At 38.3% G+C, this 26,795-nt stretch overlaps 1 protein-coding gene across 1 annotated transcript; it reads left to right on the top strand.

Annotated features, from left to right (window-relative positions):
- The first annotated feature begins 352 nt into the window (after nucleotides 1–352).
- On the top strand, nucleotides 353–26,463 carry LOC120463511 (E3 ubiquitin-protein ligase TRIM21). Its single transcript, XM_039652687.2, has 7 exons — nucleotides 353–455; nucleotides 12,362–12,934; nucleotides 13,548–13,643; nucleotides 17,679–17,912; nucleotides 18,023–18,164; nucleotides 24,249–24,275; nucleotides 24,618–26,463. The coding sequence occupies exons 2-7, from the start codon at nucleotides 12,380–12,382 to the stop codon at nucleotides 25,172–25,174; spliced, it is 1,611 nt and encodes a 536-aa protein (XP_039508621.2). The 5' UTR covers nucleotides 353–455; nucleotides 12,362–12,379; the 3' UTR covers nucleotides 25,175–26,463.
- Nucleotides 26,464–26,795: the final 332 nt, after the last annotated feature.

The raw sequence follows: 26,795 nt of genomic DNA, 5'->3' as shown, positions 1-26,795 counted from the left end.
AACTTTCGGAATTGATTGAATAAACAAATGAACGGATTATAATAAAGCCTCCTAATTCCTTCAAACATATACACTTCCTGTTCATCTTGATCCACCCTGGCCTTCCTCGACATCCTGTAATATGATTACCTTACGCAGGTAAATAATTTTTCATTGGAAACATTTTATCTGACTCCCTAAACACTCTTAAGAGTCTAGGTGGGAACATGTACTCAGATACCTTAATAGCCTTATAACTTAGTCAACAGGTAATACCTCTGGGTAACAGAGGGTGTGGCAAATGTGGAGTGTGAACAGAGGGTGCAGCTTCTTTTCCTGGGAATGAAAGTGACAACAGAGATAGATGGTGAGGAAACGAAACTCTACTGTACATAAATAGGAGGAGAAAGAGAGAGAGAGACAGACAGAACTGAGTCACCGAAGAGAAGAATCAAGAATTCATACTTCTGATTAAGGTAATTGTAATTCCTGCTTATTTCTCATGATCATTAGGGCGTTTGCAAATGAAAGTATCATGAAAGTTTTTCAAAACTATTAAAAAAGTATTAAACTTTGATATGTGAAAAATGTCTGAAATCAAGCTGCTTGTTGCTTTTCTAAGCCATCACATTTGCTAATCACACCGGTTTCGTATTGTTGTTTTTCAAAACAATAAATATTGCAATGTTTTAAAATTTGGCAGCTTGGGAATGATTCCTCAAATCACGCAGCTTGTTGAGGAAAGCTGGTGGAATGTAACGAAGTACAAATACTTTGTTACTTTACTTAAGTACATTTTTCACGTATCTTTACTTTACTTAAGTAAAATAAATAGAGCATACTTTTTTACTTTTACTTCATTACATTTTGCAGCAATTATTCTACTTTCTACTCCACTACATTTCTACAACTTCTGTTACATTTGCATTACATTTTCTGATCGTCTGACGTAATCTGACCGCCCGTTCGTTGCACGTTTGTCTCACCAGTGACGTTTGGTTGCCATAGATACATCAACCCGCTCACACTAAATGCGTCTCACACGCAGTGTGTTTATGTGCAATTTATACGCGAAAATGTGTTTTTATATGCATAAGAAACGCACTGTGTGTAATATACGTTTGGTTAGGATTATGGCAAGCCAAGAGGTTCAGAATTACACCATAAATGAATCGCGTTTACTGCCAAACATAGATATATAGTAAGCATAAGCATGATGTGCATATTGCCTAATTGCAAGCTTGTTTCAGAAATGGTGACAACAATTTTTTCCATCATTATTAAACATCATTATAGGAGTATTAGGTGGAACAGGTTAGAATTAAATGTTTTATTAATCAAGAAAAAATAGACATTAAGAGAATAAATTGTTATGCAAGTACTTTTACTTCTAATACTTAAAGTACATTTAAAATCAGATACTTTTTACTTTTTACTTAAGTATGGTTGTCATTGTGTTACTTCTACTTTTACTAAAGTAAATATTTATCTCGATATTTGTACTTTTTCTTAAGTACTGAGATTCAGTACTTCCTCCACCACTGGAGGAAAGCTGTAATACTACTTTTCTTAGCAATCAGACTTATAATTTTAGCAGTAAGCTAAAAAATAAGTTATTAAATGTGCAGTTCGATATGGCATTTTTTGTTGAAATTTAAATTTAATTTTTTTTTTAATTTAAAACCATTGGATTGCCAAAATGCAGCATCAATGGCACCAGGGTTTAAAGGGAAACTGAAATGAAATATATAAATATACCATTTGAAATTTGAAATTGATAAATTGATAAATAAATTTACCAATCATATAAATTTAATTTGCCGTTTCATACACTAGTTTTATTATGAAAATTGAATACTGGTTTTAATGCTTTTTAAGATTGCAAAATGAATAGGCTGTTACCGAAATGTTATGATATTACAAACATGAAATGTTATTACGAACATGTTCAAGCAAAACTGTAGCAAAATTATCATTTAAATGTTATTTTTCTTAATTACATTTACACTCACATTTCTTGCGATTGTGTTTTCTGTGAGTGTCCCGCAATGAATGTAGCAAAATTCAATGTGCAACCCTTTTGAATGCAACTTTCAAATTACTTGACAAAAATATTACATCCTGAGAAAAGTGGATTTTTGGGGGTGAAACTCCATAGACTCCCATTCATTCTGCAATTGCCGGCGAGTGCCCCCGCATGGACAGAGACGCTTTACTGCAGCCAGTCCAGAAACCGGAAGTAACCAGAGTGTCCCAATTCTCTTCTTAGTCATTCCCTGGCTTGATAATGTAGATGTTATGTGAGCAACCATTCTGACAGTTGTTAGACTTCTAGTAGCTGTGCCAATACTTGTAAATCTGAATTGATATCTGAAACAAATCTGTGTTGAAATATTTTGTTCTGTTGCTTTTATGGATTCTCTATCTATGGGCTTCTCCCTTGACTTTTACCTCCATGTCCACCTGATTGCCTCATATATGCAGTAAACAACTGCCTACAAGCTTATCCTTCTGTCTATACGGTCATTTCTCTAATGTGATAGAGAGTCCCGCCGTTATGATGCAGTCGTTAGCCTATTTTTACAGAAATGTTTCTTTAGAAATAAATAATAGACAAATGGGGTCTTCAAACGCCTACGATGTAAAGTTATTCGCTGTCAAAGTGACGCCAAAATGAATGGGAGTCAATGGAATGCTAGCAGCAGGTGATGGTCTGCTACAATGGCGGCCCCCAAATGAAGGTTCAGTTTCCGGCTGGTGGATTACCCCCTGGCACAGCCATCTTTCAACGATCCGTGGCGTCACTGGCATGATAGGCTACTTTGGCAGCTAAAGCAAAATAGCATATCAAGAGCATAACAGATCGATTTAACCTTTCTGGATCCGCCATCAAATTGATAAGTTTAATTATATCAAGTGTTCTGAGAAAATACTATAAATCTCCACCTTCAACATCCTCACACAATATGACCTACAAGCAAGACTCCTTCTTTATGTGACACAAAGACATGCTCTAATCTCACGCGGAAATCCACCAGTGGTACCACTGGAATTAAAAACATTATTACAAGCTTGAATCGAGCTAAGGCAAGCAGATTGTTTTGAACACTGGCTGGTTACTCGCTCAAATTTATTTTGGATAATTTTTAACCCAAAAAAGTTATATACTGAAGCTTTATGGCTAATGACTTTATTTGGCTAATTTAGTGTGATTATAATTGAGGGGGAAAAATCATATTAAAAACATCCTACCGTCTGGTTTGGTAAGACAAAATTTTAAAATAAGCCAATCTAATAAAAGTGGTGGAGTGGCGTGTAGAGTAAAAACAGCAGATTTAGCTTTTGACGTGAATGAATGAGTCTTCCTTTTCCGCATCCATTTCTTATCCCTATACCCATCTCTTATAATTTGGAAGAGGCATTTCATTTTAAATAAAAATGAAGAATTTTTTTTTTTTAATTTAATAAAGTGTATAACAGGTACTTAATAGACCTACAATATGATAATCTAATGGAAGAGCACATTGGGTAATCAGAACTATTCAAAGAGAGAGAGAGAGAGAAAAAATTGTAACCATTATAGACGAATCCGACGAGCGTTCTTGTGTAGGCTGCCATCTTGTGGCGACGCCATTACTGAGCTGTTACACCGGCATAGACATATGCACCGGTATGTAAACAAACCTCGGAGATAAGGTGATAACGCACCCTTGATGACAGCTACAGCCAGGCAGACATGTTGGGTTGATGATGTTAGACATTGGCCTCCAGTCACAGATGAAGGTACAAACGATCTTACAGATTATTTATGAAAATAGCTTGGCAAGCAAGCTAGGCTAACGTTTGCTACCGAGGAAACTAAAAAAGATCTGTCCATTTGGCAACAATAAATAAATAAATGAAATCAAATAAACAATTTCATGTTTTTCATTTGTGTCCATTATTTATCTCATTTTTACATTGCAACAGGCATGGGTAAGGTAGGTTACAGCTAGAAAGTATACACAATATCGACCAACTACTGTTTTTAAACCAAGGAAAGAGGTCAATATAACAGCAGGAGAACAATTATGTCACATAACGTTACATTTAGCTCAGGAAAGCCATTTAATGACCATAGCATGTTAATTGAATAGAAAAAATAAAAAGAGAGGAGATTTTGCTGATCACTATATCACACATTTATTATATTTTTTTACTTATGTCATTAAATAATTGTTATTATATGCGAATGTCCGCGTCTTGTACTCGCCCAGGAAATCTGTGTAAACCGTACGGCTCCAGACGGGCAGTCGACCCGGGGTATTCACAGTGTTTTCTCTTCAAAATTGAAATTTTACTGCCACCGTTGAAACAATTTATAACGGAAACTGTTTACCCACTCGACATTATACAAGGGCTAACGTTGTAACGTTAGTGACAGTCGTAAATCGCGGGCTGTTTATTCCAGTGGACGCAAGTTGCAACTAAAACAATAGGAGGCAATGGCGCAACGCTACCCAGCAACAGCTCAGTAATGGCGCCCACCTACTTCCGGTAGTTTCGCCGGATTCGTCTATAGACAACAGAGTTCCCAATCCTATCCAATAGAAATTGCTCTGAAACTATGTGCACACTGACTAAACACAAATTCACTCCAACCTCCACAATTGTAAAGTCAATCAAACCACTACCATCTATTCCCCAAACCTTAATAGAGTAAACCATATACAAGAAAATGGGAACCCCACCATCAGTTGTAGGTCCAAAACAAACAAAAAAATCTCACAAATTAAATCAATCACTTTGCCACTTCCATACACAAGACCCAATTCAACATTAAAGTCATCAGACACCCATTAAGTCACCAATGCTTTTAATAAAGTAAACAGCAATTATGCATCATCTGTATTCTCAAATATATCTGCTAACCAGTCAAACCAGTAAAGTAATGTTTACTTTAAAGGGTAAAGGTAAAGGGAGTAAAGGTTTTTCTGAGTAACAAAGACATACCATCCAAACAGTACAGATTAGTAAGAAATTTCAACAAATTATTGGACATTAAGTAAAGTTAACAAAAAAATTCTTAGTAAGAACAATGTTAGATTTTACTGTGGACAAACTTGATAATACGCCATTATTCATGGCAGCGCCATCTTTGATTTTTAATGAGAATGAAAGCGAGGCTGTGAGGGATAGACATGCATCTCTTCTATGGGCTGTTATTTAATGTGTTTTCGGATTGTTCTGCTCATGAAACACTGGAAAAATATCTTTCCAAGAAATTTCAGTTGACAAAAAACTCCCGACAATGTAAACTGTGAAAAATTGTATATCTAAGAGCTTTATTCAGCTTTTTACAGCGGATGCCATTGGAAACACGGTAAGTTTATCCCTTACAGCCTCACTTTCATACCCGTCATTGCGCTGCTCTGAATAAGGTCTATGTCACCTTGCACATCATAAAAACAAACAATTATTATCGTAGACGATACAGCTCTAATATTTACACATGCGAGTGCGAATCGACTCTCCTGCCACTGTCTGCTCCTGTACTTTCTTTAAGTCTTGATTGACAGATGTCTTGAGCAATCAGCGGTCAGTAGTCCATTCGCCATAAATACATACCTTTTCCATTCTATCTGGCTTGTCATTGTGTTTTTCTGACTGGCTCGTGTGTTTTCAGATTTGTCATTGTGTTTTCTGATTTGTTATTTTGTTTTCAGATTTGTCGTTGTTCCCTTTCTACACTGTGTCGAGGTAAGCGTGCGCTTCTGAAGTATGAATGAAACTATTCCAATCCTGATTGGTGTTGCGTCATGACGTAACATGTGACGGCATACCTGGAAGTATAAAAGTGACGGTGACACAACACATACCAGCTTTCGCTCTTCAGCAAGCGCTCTGTGTTGAAACTGTCTGTCATATTTGGTGTTGGTTGTCACTTTGTCACTTGTTTATATATATAATGTTTGGGCAGCGAACAGTTCAAGAGATGTGTACATCCCTGCCCTCGTTACATCACGGGTGGGGACACAGGTGCTTTGTGTGTGAACTGTCTGAGAGCGCAGCATGCACGAGCAGCTTTGAAGCACTACCCATGAGAGTGCTGCGCTCCCAGCTGGCGTACTTTGATGAGCACAGTCAGGCTCGCGTTCCCCATGGTTCCGGTCCCGCGTCCGTTGAGGTGGCGCGGCGATTGAGATCATGGGGTTCGCAACGGGATCTTGCAGACGAGAATGAGACGGCTGAGGCACTTTCTCATTCATCATCTGATGATTCCGTAGCCCATGTGAGTGGTGCAGAAGCCTGCGCCGCGGCTTCTTCTGCCCACGATCAGGTCCCGATACTCGAGCTCTCTGCTTCCGAGGAAGTAGACGTGCTCAGTATCGAGGCGGATGACCATTGATTATAGCAATGTTGTGGGGGCATGGGACATGGGCTATGGGAAGATGCCTAAAGTAGAGGAAGTTTTAGCGGGATACCTCTCCCCTGAGGCGGCGTCTTCCCTAAAGACCCTGCTTAGTAAGCCCTGCAGAGATACATCTTCACTAGGCAGGACTTACATGGCGGAAAATGGCAGGTCGGGCTGGTGCATGTCTGCATTCGAAGGCTATTTTGCAGGCATATCAGGCCGACCTCCTGAAATATTTAGATGAGGGGGAGGGGCCGACTCCAGAAGATGCCGCAGAATTAAGGAAAGCCACAGATCTGTCCCTCCTGGCCACAAAAGAGACGGCCCGCGCCATTGGCCGCTCTATGGCAGCTGTGGTGGCCACGGAGAGACATTGTGGCTGAACCTGTCTGGTATTAAAAAAAAGGACAGGCCATTTCTGCTGGATGCGCCGCTCTCGCCTTCTGGCCTGTTCGGTGACGGCATTACTTTGGTCGTCGACAGGTTCCAGGAGGCGAAGAAACAATCTGCGGCGTTCCAGCAATACCTCCCCCGTAAGGCTAAATCTAAATCGAGTAGGGTGGGGCAAAGAGATCAGCCTCAGCCATCAGCCAGCTCCTCGCATCGGGCAGAGCAGAGAGAGAGCGTTTCCTCTAGAGCCCCTCCTCCGGGAGCTTGGCAACAGAGGAAATGTTATATTCCAGGGGTTCAGAATCGGGGAGCAGACATCCTGTCGAGGCAGGGGCTGAGGCTCGGGGAATAGAGACTTCATCCAGACGTGGTGAAGTTGATATGGGAGAGGTTTGCTCCGCCAGGGCATATTCCTCTGAGGAGGGATCTGTTGTCGCAGGCAGAGGGCACAATCTTCCACCTTCACCCGGAGCTGTGGAAGCTGTGGGTCTGGCCTCTGAGGGGGTTCAGTACCTGAATGCTGGTCTATCAGCCGGGGTGGTTGAAACCATACTTAGCTCTAGGGCTCCATCTACTAGGAGATTATATGGCCTCAAGTGGAATGTGTTTGTCACTTGACAATGTGTAGAGAATGTGTAGAGAAGAAGAGTTAGATCCAGGTAACTGCCCGGTGGCTTCAGTTCTGGAATTTCTTCAAGATCGTTCTTTCTGCGGGTCTCTCCCCTTCCACGCTTAAGGTGTACGTGGCTGCCATTGCGGCTTTAAATGCACCTTTAAGCAGTTTTGTGCACTCGAGACTCGGACTCGGTCTCGGTCTCGAGACCATATTTTAATGGACTGGTCTTGTCATGGACTTGTGTGCATTTTGACTCGGAATTTTCTCGTACTCGAACATATTGGGAGTCGGGACTCGTACTTATTCCCGAGTCCACTCGAGTCCCATTCAAAATATGTCATGATTATTACTGTATGTTAATATTTCCTTAAATTGTTGTTTGATTGAAACGTCCAATGATTGCTGACTTTGTGCGCAACTGCGCATGACTTGAGACTATAATGTTTGTGGCACGCAAATGCAGCAGGACCCAGGTCAGATGTGATGTGGAGCCTCTAGCTCAACTATGTATTGAAAATGTCTGCCTTATTATCCATAATTCAGTTTGCATATATGAGCCACACAGAATTTGTGTGCAGTAATGTTCTGTGAGAGAGCACTTACCGATTGCAATAATTGTAAGTCATATTTATAATAAAACTACCTTTACACCACTATGTGGCCTTTTTACCATTACAGTGTACATTATTCCATTGTATATTTGGTTTACTGTTTGAGTATGGTGCCAATTTTATTGTTACCACCAAATATTTCATATGTTCTTGAAGATATCTTTAAGTCTGGTTTGAGACCCAACCTTAGGTTATCTAACTTCTCTGGTCTCGGTCTCGACTTGGACTCAACTGTCTTTGGTCTCGGTCTCGACTCAGACTCGACCCTCTATGGTCTCAGTCTCGACTCGGATTTGAGTGAGCTGGTCTCGACTACAACACTGCCTTTAAGTGATGGGCCTCTGGGGAGGTACCAGTTGGTCATTCGTTTTCTCCGTGGTACTTGGAGGATGAGACCGGCAACCAGGTCCAGGGTTCCTGCCTGGGACCTGGCAATAGTTATTGAAGGGTTATCCCTGGCCCCCTTCAAACCTTTACAGTCAGCTTTGCCTAAGGTTTTAATGCTTAAAATGGTATTTCTCTTAGCTATTACCTCACTTAAGAGGGTGGGAGATCTCCAAGCCCTTGCAGTGACACCAGCTTGCTTGGAGTTTGCCCCTGGCAGAGTTAAGGCCTTTTTGCCCCCGAGTCCGGGCTACGTGCCTAAAGTTCCGAATAATACGGTTCGATCTACAGTCCTTCAGTCATTCTATCCTCCACAACATGTATCGGCAGAAGAAGAGAAGCTCCATCAGAGCTTTGAGTGTGTACCTCGAGAGGTCCTCTTCTTAGAGAAGTTTAGACCAATTATTAGTGTGTTTTGGGTCACCTAAGAAGGGGCTTTTATTAGATTTTAGAACTTTTATTAGATTTTCTGGTCTTCACCATCCTAGTACGCCTGGCGCACACGTACTTAGTCCTAACTGAGTGCCTAAAACAGTTTCACTCCGGGACAGGCCTATTCGGTGCATGGCCTAGTGGGCATTCATTCCCCAATGTGTCGAATCTCGATGCAGTGTAGAGTTCCCTCAAAAGGGAAAGATTCGGGTTATGACTTATAACTCTTGTTCCCTGAGAAGGGAACGAGATACTGCGTCGGTCTGCCACACCCCTTGATGCCTTAGAGCGTCTTGCTTCATCGCGAGGCTGGTATGTGTTGTGTCAGCGTCACTTTTATATTTCCGGTATGCCGTCACATGTTATGTCACGACGCAACACCAATCAGGATTGGAATAGTTTCATTCATACTTCAGAGGCGCACGCTTAGGGAGCGTCCCCAACGTGTCGAATCTCGACGCAGTGTCTCGTTACTTTCTCAGGGAACAAGGGTTATAGTCGTAACCCGAGATGTTTTCTGATTTGTTATTGTTTTATTTGGATTTTTTTATTGTGTTTTCTAACTTGTTAATTTGTTTTTAGTCTTTCCATTGCCTTTATAAATTTGTTTTGTTTTCAGGAATGGTTTTGTTTTGCACTTCTCGGCCACCGTAGATTCCACTCAGATACATAAATTGAAGTGTGAACATAGCTTATGATCTGCAGGACCCATTGAGACACATTTGGCAGTAGTCACCAATGCTTCCAGATATTTCTCTTGAGACTGGCATCTGGTGCATTACGAGAAGTATGTCCAAGATAGGGATGGGTAATGATTAATCATGATAAATCGCATCCAAAATAAAACACATATATTATGTTTGTGTTTACATAATATATGTGTGTGAAGTGTGTATAATTAATTTGTATATATAAATACCCACACATGCATATATATAAATATATATTTATGAAAAATGTGTTATTGATATATCAAATATTTATATAGAATATTAATTGTAAATAAATATATATAAAATATATACATGCACATATTTCTTAAATATATACATGCATGTGTGGGTATTTATATATACAAATTAATTATACACACTACACACACATATATTATGTAAACACAAACATAATATATGTGTTTTATTTTGGATGCGATTAATCGCGATTAATCGTTGCCCATCCCTAGTCCGAGACCCTGAAGTGGATGACCGGCAGGGAACAACCAAAAACAAATGGTTACCAAGGACTTTTATGCAATGCATAACATAACCTAAAGGAACACAAGCAATTAAGGGGAAAGACTCACTTAATGATGGCCTTAAAAGAGTTGTTCACTTTTAAACTTTTGCTGATAATTTACTCGCCCCCATGTCATCAAAGATGTTCATGTTTTTCTTTCTTCAGTCAAAATAAAAAATTTTTGGTTTTTGATGAAAACTTACAGGATTTTTCTCCTTATAAGGGACTTGAATGGACTCCAACAGTTTCAAAGTTCAAATGACAGTTTCAGTGCAGCTTCAAAGGTCTTTATACCAGACGATGAATAAGGATCTTATCTAGCGAAACGATCAGTCATTTCAAAAATAAATTAAAAAAGTTTAAGTTTTATAAGCACAAATGCTCGCCTTGCTCTGTTCTGTGATGCGCGTTTGTAACTCTCCTGTTCAAACTCGTTCATCAAAATGAACAAATCTTTTTTCGAGTCATTTCATTCATTCAATGAACAAAATAAATGAAACGACTTGGAAAAAGATTTGTTCATTTTGATGAACGAGTTTGAACAGGAGAGTCACGAACGCCCATCACAGAACAGAGCAAGGCAAGCATATGAACTTTTTTATTTATTTTTGAAATGACCAATTGTTCATCGTCTGGTAGCATTTGAAGCTGCACTGAAACTGTCATTTGGACCATGAAACTGTCCATTGAAGTCAATTATATGGAGAAAACTCCTGTAATGTTTTCATCAAAAACCTAACCTTAATTTCTTTTCGACTGAAGAAAGAAAGACATGGACATCTTGAATGACATGGGGGTGAGTAAATTATCAGCAAACGTTTTTTTTTTTTTTTTTTTAAGTGAACTAATCCTTTAAGGTACCATAACCCCTTTATGACCCTTAAGTATGTTTTTTCTGAGAGTATCCTTAACCTTATAAATTAGGGTTTTGAGGTTTCTTATAACTTATTATATATATATTTTTTTTAGGTATTTTCTATCATAGCATTTGAAATGTTCCTATTTTTGTTTTAGGAGTTTCCAAAAACAGTTTAACATGCATGCAAGGATAAAAAACACTTTATTTGTCTTATATGCATGTATTTTTAACTGATTTACTCACCGACTCCCAAATGATTCATACAACAACTCATTTTTCCAAACCACTTCTTTACGTGATGCTAATCGGCCAACGTATTCTCATCCTTTAACGTCAAATAGAACGCTATATGCAAAAACGGATCTATACTACGCACATGGCACCCGTTATCGTTAATATAACACGCACTGTGAGGGCTAAGTTTAGGTGTGGGGTAGGGTCTGCGTGTCATATTCACGCAAAAGGATTTATGACGTCTTGGGTTCGCGTGTTATATTAACAATAAAGGGTGCCATGTGCGTAGTATATCGCCATTTTTGCATATAGCGTTCTATATGACGTTAAAGGATGAGAACGGGCTGAATTGGCGGTGATTGGTCAGATGAAAGACCCATTCAGTTATTGTTTGTTAGCATAACGCATAAACATATTGATAAAGCACTGCAGTACTAGAAGACACTCTATTCTTTATGATAACTCCAATAACAGCGACAAACATTTCACATATTTAAAAAAAATTGACATTGGAGATCTAGAAACTGCGCTGAGCGTAACTTACACACACACACACACACACACACATACTTATTGCGCCTTCCCACCTCGCGCCCCGACGCTACAAAACCGTTCAAAACCCATAAAAGCAACAATTATTAATAATACTTACAGGTTTGGATTTGGAGGAGGAAGCTGATCCATATTGAACCCTCCTTCAGGAACAACCCCTTGCAAATCCACATTTGAATTTGTTTATGTTTTTGAACGATTCGTACATTAAAATGAGAACACAATCGGGCTATACTGTTGTGTTATCGTTGCAAATATGAACTCTAACCACCGATTCTTCACATGCTCGTCCCTGGTAAATGAAAACAGTGGCTGAACTATCTTTGCATTGTAGAACACAGCGTCTTCTCGACATGATGCTATGATGAAGTATCTGAATGTGTTGACTTCAAGTTTACACTTCCGTCTGCGCACGCAGTAACTGGGCGCAGCCAATATTTAACTACGTCACGATGTAAGAACAGCTAATGACTCGTTTCAAAAACAATTCATTTCTTAGACTCAGAGTCGACTCTCTCTTTTGAAAGACAATAACTTGATATACGGTGCACTTTCAGATATAAATCTTTGCAGGATGTTTTCATTCCCTTAGAGCTATATTCCACACTGAACAGTCATTTTCAAAAATCCATGATAGGGGCTCTTTAATTGTAGCTGTTCTGTTTTCCCCTTAGTTTTGAGAGACAATCAAAATGACTACAACCTTAGATGTCTCTCGCCACCTTCATTGCCCCATCTGTAAAAACCTGTTAGGAGATCCGGTCTCAACCACATGTGGGCACACCTTCTGCAAGCGTTGTCTGGACCAGCACATAAGCATGTGCGAGCCACACTGCCCTCTTTGCCAGGAGCCTGTGTCCACCAAGCCATCTGTGAATGCAGCGCTTGACGCCCTCCTGCGAGAATTTCACCAGATGCAGTTACCCGACCTGAGCCTCTTCTGTGGAGAAAGAGGCGTGGTTCCATGTGACGTCTGTGATGAGCACCTCACGTTCAGAGCTGTGAAGTCCTGCTTGAACTGCCTTCTTTCATACTGCGATCAACACCTGAAGCCTCACCAGTCTATGGTGAGATTCAAATCTCATAAACTGGTGAATCCCATGGAGAAGTTGGATCAGAGAGCATGCAATGCGCATGGTAGGCCTCTGGAACTCTTCTGCAGACGGGACGAGCGCTGCATCTGTACCTTATGTGTGAAGTTGGGTGGAGATGTGATACCTGTGGAGATAGAGAGAGAAAGGAGACAGGTGAGAAGAATCTAGCTCTCGGGAAATTACACAGATTAATCTTTTAACCTTGAGATAGTGTTTGAATTGTTTCCCAAAAAGAATAAACAAAACTTGGTAACACTTTACAATAAGGTTCATTAGTTAACATTAGTTAATGTATTTACTAACATGCACTAACCATGAGCAATACATTTGTTACTGCATTTGTTCATCTTTGTTAATGTTAGTTCATGAAAATACAGCTGTTCATTGTTTGTTCATGTTAGTTCACGGTGCATTAACTAATGTTAACAAGATTTTAATCAAGTGTTAGTAAATGTTGAAAATAACATTAACAAAGATTAACAAATGCTGTATATGTGCTATTCATTATTAGTTCATATTAACTAATGTAGTTAACTAATGTTAACTAATGAACCTTATTGTAAAATTGTTACCCAAAACTTAAACTGGTGAGCTTAATTACTTGAGAAAGAAACAAATTCTGTTGAATCATTGAATTTACATCTTATTAAACAAAATTTGGATTTCCATAGTTGCCCATCACACTGGGTTTTGATATAATTGTAATTGACTTTAGTTTAATTCAATGTGCTCAGAAAGCTGTGTGTGTGTGTGTGTGTGTGTACAGGCTGTGCAGCAAACAACTATTGAAGACCTGGAAAGGATGATCAATCAGAGAGAAAACAAACTCGACGAGCTTAAGGAATCAGCCAATAAATGCCAGGTACATACATCTTTCTACAAAAAACACAAATCTCTATTGAAAAAAAAAATACAATGTATAACTTGACACCACTCACTAAATTAAAGATTATTAATATAAGATTATTAATATAAATATAAGATTCTATTATGCAAAACCCCCTTTCCATGGTGTTGTAACATAAATTTAAGTCAGCAGTGTGTGTACACAACCACCCCTGTAATAGTAAAAATTCTCAATTCTAGATTGTGAGACGTCACAAATGCTTCGGCCCCAACCACGACTGCTGACAGACTCTGCCCTATTAGCATAGAGTGAGCTGTACACAGTTCGTCATGTTTATCGCATCACCTGAGCATTTAACAGCAGCATTCAAGAAATTGTGTAAACTGAGAATCACAATTGTTATTAATATATATATATATATATATATATATATATATATATATATATATATTAAAATCAGGATTCTCCCACAATTCTGAATAGACAAGTAACCAAAATAACATATTCCTATATGTAAAATGTTAATTGCTGCATTCTATTTAAAATATTTAATTAATTTTTATTATTTTAATAATTTTAATTTTAAAATGATAATTTTAAACCAATAATTTTTAAAATTGGTTTGAACGAATGAACTGTCATATCACATATTGACTCACTCTGTGATAATTTGAATTATTGTAACAGATACTGTGTGGTTGAAAAAAATGCAACGCTGTTTCATACATATGACAACTGCTCTCTCTGGTGCATTGTTGCATTGTCATCGTACTTATCAAATGTTTAACAGCCACAGGTGAATTGTCATTTAGGGATAAGATAGCATAGGTGTTTGAATCGAGATAATGATCTTTTAAAGATGAATCAAGCTGGGTTTTTTTAATGGTTGATACCATGCATTGTATACTGTGCATAAACAGTTGACAAAACAAACAAACCAATTGAAGTTTGATATGGAAATATAGCTGTTCTGTGTGGAGTCTGCATGCTCTGTGTTTCTTTTGGGTTTCCAAAGAGATGGCACTGTAATGGATCCACTAAAGGCAAGTGGTATAGAGAACCTCAGACTTTGCAGGCATGAAGTGAAGAGACTCTGGGCTCCTCATCCGCACAACCCACAGTAAAAGTTGAGCCGCTCAACAAAGGGCATAGTTTTGGGCCAGGAAAAATTTAATCTTTCCCCCTGGCAAACAAGATCGAATAGGTTCATTTAAACCTACCCTAAATATGTCCTCAAGGGCCACATCATTAAAGTTCAATAAGTGCGAGAGTTCACCATACTCTGCCACAAAATCCTCGATGGGTCTCCTTGATGCAGATTTGGAAGAGGAACTTCTGGGTTCATGGTTGGTCACGTTTTCTGTAAGGGATCCACTGCAGGCAAGTTATATAGAAAATCCAAGTGCAGTTTATTACAAAGATTAAACATGAAAACAAAAACATGAACGCTTACCAACAGTGGTTACAGGGTCAAGTAAAACTTGACAAAAACACATAGCAAACATGAGGGCCTATATACAGTACACACAAGAAGGAACACCTGTTAAAAATGAACCAATGACAACATGGCAGTATCACATGACAATGACATGAAATGTGACCAAGACAAGAGGTGTGTTCGACTTCATGCAGCTCTGCGCAAACCGATCGGTGGCTGACTTGAAGCTGTGCAGGCCGGTTAGAAATTTTGTCCGACTTCTCAAGAGCAGCTGCATTGGCCATATCCACCGCATGACAGCGATCACATGCGTTTCGTGTTTCTCACAAATCAGTTTTTCATGTAGTCGTGGTGTTATATTGTGTCATGTTTATCAAAATAAAACAGATTAAAAACGTTGACTCCACTTCATTAGTAGGCTTGAACTTTATTCTTGTTGCTGTAGCCTATAAAGTAGTAAAGTAGTAAACTATTGAATGAAAATGTGTCTGAAAAATCTGTGTATTTGGCAATATGTATATTGCATTTGAAGAGTTCAGATGCAAAAGCCTCTAAATGCCATTTGAAATGTTCTTCTTTAATGATGATTTTTATCAAACTTGTATATTTAAGTTCAGTAATTTCACTTAAATAACAATTAATAAGTAATTATCATTGCCATTTAAGTGAAATCACTGAAATTAAATATACAATCTTGATAAAAATGATCATTCTAGAAGAAAAATTCAAATGGCACTTAGAGGCTTTTGCATCTGAACTCTTCATTTATTTCACTTCAGCTGTGGTAAAGTATGCTAACACCACGTGAGCGGTCACTACGGGAACCAGAAAGTGTCTGACTTCACGTCTCCATTTGCAGCTCCTTCCCACCTGCACGCCAATGTCGAACACACCTAAGACCAAATCGTGACAGCCACATAGGTGAATTGGAGACACTAAATTTGAATAATCATGTTTTCAACAGAAGACTAGGACAAGGACAAGAGAAAGAGCTCAGTGGCAATACAAACACCAACATGTTCAGCAAACCGAATGCAATGTAGGCAACATTTGTAATTTACATTCCTTGTAAAGAAGAAAATGCAAAGATCATGCAAAGAATAGTTTCACAAATATTTGACTTTGGGCATACAGACACAAACTTTCAGAAATTAAGAGGAAAATTGCAACTAAAACTCTAAATATGTGGTTTATTAAAATAAGTTATTTTATCAGCCCAGTACTTTATGATCATTATGTTATTTCCTGGTGGACTGGTAAAACTTGCACACCCAGAATTCACTCACTGAATGACCTAGACCTATGGAAAGAGTCCTGAACATGCAGCCGATTCCTGTTCACAAAACCTCTCCAGCTTTTTTTTTCTGTACATTAGCTTTTATATGTTGTCAATTGTGATGTAGCAATCGTCTAATTACATCATATAGAATACAAGACAAAGAGAGAAACAAGTCCATAAGGAGAAATGCACATTTGGCAGTATTTGTTCTGGACAAATCTATCTCCTATCTGTGCTGGTTTTCAAGAATCACACACACACACACACAACAGATGTGTTCTTGAACAAAAAAGTATAATAGTATTATCAATATTTTGAATTACTTTTACATTTTTAGTTTTCATTTGAATTTGAGTAATTTTGTTTTGCTTTTGTCATTTTCATTACTTATTAAATATTACTACATATATTTAATACACTTTTGTTTCAGTTTAAGATAGTTTACCCCACAATTTAAATTTATATATATATATATATATATATATATATATATATATAATGTCCTGGCTCTTCCAAGCATTTTCGATTCAAATTATAAAGCTTGGAAAAGGCATGTTTTTTTATATAAAGCTGATTGTATTCATCCGAAAGAATTCCAAACAATTTGAAAGTTTGAGCAATTTTGTAGGCCCTACTTAAACATATGTATGCTAAAACAACATTTTTGATTTCCATTTGCTTTTCATCTAATATTACTATTTTATTTTGTATCAGCCTTAATTAACACTTCCATTTGGTCATTTTGACCCAGAAAATACTTTTAAAAGAAATGTAAAAAAATTAGTGTTATCGGATTTGTTACAGAACGCGATTGCAGAAAATGATAGTCTTAAAACTAAAACTTATAACTAGAAAGTTTTAAAACTGCAATAAAGACACATATCTGCGAGATATAGCTTCTGGAACAAAAACTTCACACCAGTAAACATGTCATCAGAGAAGAGATACCTTGGGCGGCAGTGGCTCAGCTGTTCATGTGGGTTGTCTACGAACCAAAAGGTTGGTGGTTCAATCCTCAGTTCCACCTGACCAAGTGTCGAGGTGTCCATGAGCAAGACACCTAACCCCAGCTGCTCCCGACGAGCTGGATGGCGCCTTGCATGGCTGACACCGCCGTCGGTGTGTGAATCAGTGTATGAATGGGTGAATGTGAGGCAAATGTAAAGCGCTTTGGTGGCCATTAGGTCTATGAAGGCGCTATATAAATGCAGTCCATTTACCATTTACCTTCTTTAACAATAATAACACTGACCTGGACTCAAATAAATGATTTAGAGCTTGCCAGATCAAGAATATGCTTACATTTTGTGTTATGTGCCTCTACTCTTGGCAGGCTCTGATAGAAAGAGAGCAGCAGGAGATAAAGGAAGTGTTTGCTGCAGTGATGGAGGCTGTGAAGAGATCAGAGCAGGTGCTGCTGGCTCCTCTGGAGGATGGAAAGAGGTGTTTGGAGAAGGAGATGGATGAGAAGACACAACAATTACAAAAAGACATTCTGAAGTATAAGGAGACAATAGACTCTTTGAATCACTTCATGAATGAGGAAGATGTCATCTTCTTCCTGCAGGTCAGTTAATCATGAAATACAGTATTTGACAAACACAAAATAATACTATAATATGTCCCAAATAATACTATTATGCATCCCAAATAATACTATTATATGTCCATTTTCAGTCTTATCCGTCTGTACCAACTGAGTTCAAAGATGACTGGATGGTTTCCATTGACACTGAATTAAACTTTGGCACAATGAGAAATATAAAGGCAGCGTTATTGGCTGAGATTGAGACTCACCTGGAGAAACTTTGCACTGTTGGTGAGTGATTATGTCTGAGAGCTGTGATATAATTAGCAAACATTCCCTATTGTTATTGCCGATAAATAGAGTTAAGTATTTGGACAAGATTTAAACTTGCTCTGCACTGTTTGTGAGCCCTTGTGAAAAAGAAATATACTTCAGCATACTTTTAAAAATATTAGGCTACTTCTTACAGAAATAATGTACTGTAAAAGTATATGAACTGAATGTGATGTTTTCGGACACTTAATTCTATGTTATTTGCAATTACTAAATGAAAATGCATTTTAGTTTAAATTTTAAATGCAATTAGCTGAAATTTAGAGTGTTTTTACTCACTTAAGTAGAACTTTATATGCAATGTAGCCTATATTTTATAATTACTTCTATTGTCTTTGAAATATGGTTAAAGTGTCAGGAGAAACGTAGGACCCAAGAGCAAAGGCAGGTACAGAAACAAACTTTATTGCTTGAAGAGAACAAAGGCAGTCTGCAGTTCCCTATATCTATTAGGGCTGTTACGATATATGCGACTTGAAATTGAAATCTGATCCACTGCAGATCCACAAACCTGTCGCGGTGTGAGAAGGCAGAATCACGACACACCCCTTCCAGCTCTCAGAGTTATCCTTCCCGTCCAGATCCAATGCTACCACATCTTTAAATTACTATTAGTAGGGCTGTGCCAGTAAACTTGACAACAGCACTACCACGATGGCGGACCACCACCGTAGCACCGTTTTTTTGTATGTGAATGCTGTTTTACATTAATATTATGACACAAATGAAGCCTAAAGCTTTGTTTACAAAATAAATATTAGGTTAGCAATTAAATGTTACATCACAGCCATGAAAAATTCATGATGAATGAGAGAGTTGTACGGGAGACCATACATTTAAGCTTTTAACAATTAATTATGGTTTGCGATCTGGTCACCTGAATATCAGTGAATTTTACAATATTCCATTAGTTATTCCAAATATAGAAAGCTTGAATTGTCTACTTTTAAACAAAACAATTCTTAACGAAAAGAAAGAGACTAGCATATACTGTCTGCTTATGTAGGCCTATTCTGTATGAACTCAAGTGTGCATTTCTCTCTATCCCCGTTCACTGCGAAGATGACGAGTCAACATCATCAACTTTATCTTTGCAACACGACACTGACACAGAAAACACTAGTTTATTAATAAACATTTAAAATGTCTCCTTGCTAAATTTTACACATTTGTAATCATTTTGCCAGTTATTTGTAGCAGCTGTTATGTGCGTTATTGGCAGCATCACATTCTCGGTTACATTAATACGTCACCACCACTGCATCAGATATTTTTTAGAGAATAATCACACAACCTATTTTATATTCTATAATTAAATCAATGAATCGAGTATTAAAAAATTCTGACTCATCCCTGCATGGAATCTCGTCACCCAAATCAACACTTACGTCACCCATTTTTGAAGGGGATTATAAATGTTTCTTCCTTGGTTCGCTTTTAATTAGGCCTGTTATCAAATTGTTAAAAATCAAATTATTTTTAACACAGTTTGTGCTTGTTATTAGACATGGTAAGGCGTGCCAAGATTATTTGTACTGTAATGTGATTTTAGTTTCGCTTTTTTTCTGGCAGCCCAAAATCAAACAGCCTAAATGCCTTTCCGTTGAGGAAGATAAAATTCGCTCTTCATGTCTTTTACAACAAGTATATATATCACGCGTCTTTGTGTGGAAATTTTAAACGAAAGTTGTTGTTGTTTTTATAAATAGATTTAACTTTATTATAATATTTAAGTTACAAAAATGTACTGCTATTTATTTCAATGCTTTACAGGCTTTAGTGTATTGTTTATTTGACAGAATTGCTCAAATAAACATTTTTTTGTTCGAATAAACACTACCTTTGTTTTTGTTTTGTTTTTTCAAAACAACCACCGCACCACTGAGCCACCACCACTGTGGTGATAAAAAAAAAACCTTTGTGTGCTTCAGAGGCTGTACCAAAAGGGATCCATTCACGAAGCAAAGACTATCCCACTGGATAGTGGATGCGATTGTGCTAGCTTATGATTTGCCTTCAGTGGCCCATCGGAGTAAGGGCTAGGGCTGTCGCGGTTATGGAATTTCCCTGGCGGTAATATTGAGTGGCTCAATAGCGCGATATGCGGTATTACCGCCATTTATTTATTTAATTTATATGTTTTTGTTGCTATATAAATAAAGTTTACGATGTGGACAAAAACGAGGACATTTTCAGTAACCATTGTAACCGAAACTAAACAGCGTCTACAGTATGCGCATTGAAAGACTTTCACTCAGCGCGCATATTGTTATGACAACGGACTTTGAGCGAGTCATTGAACCGTTCATTCAACGAACACGTTGAAAAAAGCTGATTCATTAAAAGAGATGTAAAGAAACAATATGTTAATTATTTTTAACATTGATGTTCAACTTTTCAAGGCTCAGCTGAGCAGCAATGCGTCGCATGGGCAACGCTGAAGTTGATGCTTCACTTATTAGAGACCCATTGATTCAATGCGTGACTCACTGATTTTATTTCGGCTCCCTTGTGCTGTGGGATGCTGACCAGCGCTGCTGTTGACGCGCATTTATGGGAAAATACCCGTGAAGAGAATGTTAAATGATGCAACAAATATTTTGCTTCCCTTTGACACGACAAGCTTTTCATGACTTTAAAGACAGGCGCAGGTAATTGCACGCGCTGTGCCGATCTCTCTCATTCACTGTCTGTGTGAAGCCTGTAGGCTACACAACACCATGATAAACAGTCTTGTTATCATTATGAACTCGTTTAACATTCAATACACATGCATTAAGTTCAAAACAAGAAGGGTATAGCCTTATAAAAAAAAAGTGAATATCGCGGTTGCTGTGGTTACGTGCAATCCTCTGCGGTTGACTTGTCAGAAGCGCGGTACTACAATATTGCGGTTACCGCGACAGCCCTAGTAAGGGCCCACTCCACCAGAGGCATGGCCTCATCCTGGGCTTGGTCCAGTGGAGTGACCATTGGCGCCATCTGTGCGGCGGCTAGCTGGTCCTCGCCGTCCACTTTCACCAGATTTGACAACTTGGGCGTCCCTGCTCTACAAGCACGGGTCCAGTCTGATTAACTCGGCTTTAACATCTACACAAGCTCGACCCATTAGAACCCTCCTTTGTGACTCTGACATAATGGTCTGAGTCACTTAGTCTCTCGATTACCTCGCCCTGCCTTAGCCTTGATGCTCTCTGGGTACTTATTCAAGTTTCCTAGGCAAAGGCTATAGACTGATTGTCATCCCGCACCACGACGCGATTGGACTGGGTTCCCAATGCATCTAGCGACAAAATATTAGTGAATTGTTTCGATTGGGAATATACAAGTTCCCTGAGATAATGGGAATGAGTATTGCATAGCTGGACGTGCTGTCATGCTGCTATTTTGGTGGGCTTTAGCAGCATAGGTTCCGCTGCGCAGCGATTGGTTTGTGATTCTAAAAGACTTCAGTAATCTAAAAAAGGAGTTTTCCCAATGCGTCAATCGATGCAATACTCGTTCCCGTTATCTCAGGGGAACCAAGGTTCTGTTAGTAACCGAGTACGTTCACCGGCACTCTTGGTGGATGTAGATCTGGAAGTAACTCTATATCAATAAACTTGAGAGGTGGGGTCAGTAGTAGGGTTCCAGGATTGGCAGTGGTCATGTAGACAAGATTGGCCCAGTGTACTCTGTGTGACACCGCTTAGTGCATTCTGGAAATGCCCATCCCCTTCATAATAGCTTTACTCAGTCCTATTAAGGATGGGGTCAATTTCAAACCAATTCAAGCATGATTCAGACTTAATAATAGTAATTATAATAATCAAGCGCAGCATCAGTTCTGGCAGGTCACATTAGTCAAGCTTGCATCAGCTGACTCTCAGCTGATCCACATCTACCTCTTTAGGAATATTCCTTTCACTGTATACATATAAGCTTGTTACAATTTGGGGCTCATTAAAACGTACTGTTTTAGTGTGTATCCCTTTAAATGCAAATAGGCTGTTGCTGCCGGCACAGAGGGAAATTCTCAGTAGCAGTGTTTATTTCGACCCGAAGTCGGACAATAAGGCCCAAATAGACTGAGCATATAGGCTGTATGGGAATAGAACAGGTATAGTCTAGTATAATTACAGTTATAACTTATTTTTCATCTTGCTTTTATCCACTGAAAGTACAACCCTGTTGTAGCGGACCGCGTCCGAATGATGGGCAAAAATATACTGAGCGGTTCATTGAAGTTTATTGTACATCACACAAAAGATGAAGTGTTAGTTTTACTCCAGAGAATCACTGTAAGAGCTGAATGAACAGTAAAGTGCGCATTGAAGTCTTATCCATAAACTCTCTCTCTGTCCCTTTCATTATCATCAACATACACAGTGAAGTACACAAAATACGTGTTACAACTAACAGTAAACAAAATACACACCTTTTCCGTGGGTGCTAATCCGTAAAACGACTCCTAAGTGGTCATAAAGTGCACGCTCTCACATTAATTTCTGCCGTTATCAGTAACGTAAGGCCTATCACTCCGGAGAGAGTAAGCTGGGTCACAAACTGTTGGTACTGATCCATTCTCGAGTAACAATGAGAGTAAATGAAGACTGCTATGTTCATTCTTACATCCAACAACAAAACACCTCAATCACTATAGAAGACATTCTAGTCTACTGCTGCTCCAGCATAGAAAAAATGGTGGACTGTGGGTCACTCAAAGGGAGTCTACCCTAAAACTGCAGTGTCAGTCAGTAGTCATGTAGTCAGTAGTACATCACATTGCCCCAAATCTGAGAACGGCTTGTTCTGAGACAGTGCTTATGATTTATGGGGATTTAAAAAAAAAAAAAACACTTGGGGGATTTTATCAATATAGGGTGGTTGACACACACTGCCAACACACATTTATGTTCAAATGCCATGTTAAAGTGAATTTTGCATAATAGGTGCCCTTTAAATAAAATATGTCCCTTTAGATCTTTTTTTATGCTCAAACAGCAACATTACTGACTAACTAAAAAGTGAAAATGCATAACAGGACCCCTTTAAAGATTTGAAGTAGACCTACACTACAAGTGCACATTCAATACAATTAAGCACTTCTTTTTCACATTGGTGTACAGTCATGAATGTCACCTCATATCTTCTATTTTGTTAAAGAGAGGTGGATAGTGCTTATGATGGTCATGGTATTTAATTCATGTATTTTAGAGTAACATTTATGTACCATATGAATATGGTATCAAGGTATGGATACAATCAGATATCTGTTAATGGCATGTCTGTCTCAGTACTTCTAAAGGATTTGTTCACTTCAGAACTAAAATTTCCTGACAATTTACTCACCCCCACGTCACCAATAGTGGACTTACATGGCAACCAATGGGTTGAGGGGAAAAATTGTAGTTTCAATGTAGCTTCAAAGGGCTCTACACAATCCCAGCAATGGAATAAGGGTCTTATCTAGAGAAACGATCTGTCATTTTTTTAACCACAAATGCAATCACGTTGGAAAGGTCAATTGCAACGTAGACGAAAGTACCATCCAATATTTACAAAGTGAACATGCAAAGAATAAGTAAAAAAAAGGTAAAACAATGATGTTGGAACTTGGAGGTGAAAATTATAGAGTTTTTTTTCCCGCTGTACTTCTGACCTTTCCAACGTGATTACGTAATGCGGGGCATCGCAGAGTTCTGCGAGATGAGCATTTGTGGCTAAAAAATAAATATTTCAGTGGCTGAAATTTAGATCGTTTCTCGAGATAAGACCCTTATTCCTCGGCTGTGATTGTGTAGAGACCTTGAGTCCTTTGAACCTGCATTGAATCTGCAATTTGGACTTTCAACCCATTGGTTGCAATTGAAGTCCAAAAATATGGAGAACAATCCTGGAATGTTTTCCTCAAAAATCTTAATTTCTTTTCGACTGAAGAAAGAAAGACATCTTGGATGACATGGGGGTGATTAAATTATTAGGAAATTTCAATGCTGAAGTAAAATAGTCCTTTAAATGTAAGGCTGTCATCATGATTGATGTTATTTGTTCTCATTACAGAAATTAGAAGAATTCACAGCTTTTCAGGTATGTGTAGGAATAATTGGTAACACTTTACAATAAGGTAAAATTAGTTAACTTAAATGCTTTAACTAACATTAACTAACAATGTTTAATACATTTGTTGCGATGTTTATATTAATTGTTGTTAACGTTCATTAATAAAAAAATACAACTGTTTGTTTGTGTCAGATCAGGTCCATTCAACTTTTGATTTAAATTATGTATTAGTAAATGTTGAAGTTAACATGATTAATAAATACTTTAAAAGTATTGTTCATTGTTAGTTCATGTTAATGCAGTTAACTAATGTTAACAATTGAAATGAAGCTCAAACATCAAGTATCTGAGAATCTTGTCTTTGTTCAGTGGACGTGACTCTGGATGCAGAAACGGCACATCCAGTCTTAGAGGTGACTGGAGACGGCAAAGTGGTCAGAGACACTGGAAAAACCCATGATATCCCAGGCAGTCCACAACAGTTCGACCTGGTTGGAGGAGTTCTGGGAAAGCCTCGCATCACATCGGGCAGAGCTTTCTGGGTCGTTGAGGTAGGGAAGAAGGTGGGCTGGGAACTCGGGGTGATGAGAGAAGGCGCGAACAGGAAAGGAAAAGTTTCCTACAAACCCAGCGAGGGATACTGGTCCATCGTGCTCTGTGGTCAAAACATGTATGGAGCTTTTGAAGACCCTCCAGTCCTGCTGCATCTCAACACCAAACCACAGAAGCTGGGAGTATTTGTGGACTTTGAGGAGGCTCTGGTCTCCTTCTATGATGTGGTGGCTCTGTCACATATTTACACATTTACTAAATGTAGCTTTCATGGCGCAATCCGTCCATACTTTAATCCTCATCCCAACAAAGACGGAACCAACTCAAGTCCATTGGTCATTTGTGCTGTCAATCAAACTGATATCTCTGTTTGAGGGAAAGGGGAAATCTTGATTTTGTAAAACAGAAGGATCAGGAAGTTTATCTTTCTGTCCGTCAAATCCATCTAGTGGTTGGTAAACCAAACATACTGTAAATAAAGTCTGCTAAATGAATTTTTGAATGTATAAAAAACTAGGGATGCACCGATCCGATACTTAGGATTGGTATCGGCTCCGATACTGCCATTTTTGCTGGATCGGGTATCGATTAGACGAGGACAATCCAAATCTGATATTGTGCGTATACTACTATGTGTTATTGTTAAGCCCCACAAAAAAAGTTCTAAAGTACCATAACGTTTTCGTGCACTCTATATAAGTGTTCTGAAGCCATTATGTGAGAGAGAAATTAATATTTAAGTAATTAAATTCAAGAACACATAAACTTTTCATAAACCCTCTCTGCGGCTGTCAGTCATTCTCCATTCAGCATTCAAACAGTGCGTCGCGTTCGGTTACAGTCAATGATGACACTATCTTCAAGATCATTTAATGTTAATATTATTATAGTTGATCTGTAGATAAAGGTCTATATTTTCGCATTAAACAACTTTATCTTGCTGGACTTTATTTCTGTTACTTAATCGTGTTACTTTTTACCGGGTGTCGGACATTGTCGGTTAGATCACAACACTAGAGTAGAGTCAGAGCACTATAAGAGCACAATCACTGAAATTTAAAACTGTTACAATAAATGATTGCATAGATAGATACTGTAATACACTGTCCATCAATGTGTATTTCCTTTGTGCTTTGAACTTCTCAATGCGGACTCGACGTGCTGCACGCCGTAACTCCATGTTGCTTCAAGCGCATCATTCTGTGCTCGGGATGTGCATAAGCGCTTTGTGCCGCACTGTATTGGAGCCTTTCACATCATAATGCAGTGACTCAATTAAAGCTTATTAATAGCCTTTCTGGTTCTGTCTTATCTATCATATGTTACTGCCTCATTAAATAGCTGTGCAATACACTTAAAACGTGTCTCAATTTTATAGTAGCCTTGGCTATATCTAAAATATATCTTGGTTTTTGTTATCTTGTTTTTCATGAATGTATTTTACAACAATATAAAGAGCAATGTGTATTATTCACTAATCTAGTTTATAATAGCATTTTTGTCATAGATTATGATCATATATTTTGGGGATTTGTTGTTTATCTTTATACTCTAAACCTGTTGGTAGCTAGCTAACTTTAAGTACTGAAGTACCTGTATTTTCTTTTATTTATATATTTTTTATTTTTGTATTGTTTGAATAAAGGGTGGCAATCTATCATAATCAACTGTTGTTGTGGACTATATACTGGAGGTATTTAAGGTGGCTAATCGAGAAAAGTGCTATATTTTGTATTAGTTTAAGAATAAAACAATAATATCGGATTGATATCGGTATCGGCAAAATCATTCTGTCAATGTAGAGTCAAAAAACCCAACATGTGTGTTTGTGCGTGTACTGTTTTATGCTTTCTGTCCAAATATTGCTACTGTATTAATATCTCCAATCTGGCAAAGGAAGCGGCTCAATAGCATTGCTACCTTTTGCTTTGCAGCCTTTTGATTGTCAACCAACTGTACAGGATGATTTATACCTTTGTTCTAAATTAACATCAG

This window comes from Pimephales promelas, chromosome 1, assembly GCF_988280905.1.
Source record: "Pimephales promelas chromosome 1, fPimPro1.hap1.1, whole genome shotgun sequence".
Lineage (NCBI taxonomy): Eukaryota > Metazoa > Chordata > Actinopteri > Cypriniformes > Leuciscidae > Pimephales > Pimephales promelas.
This window is presented reverse-complemented; position numbering and strand designations above follow the sequence as displayed.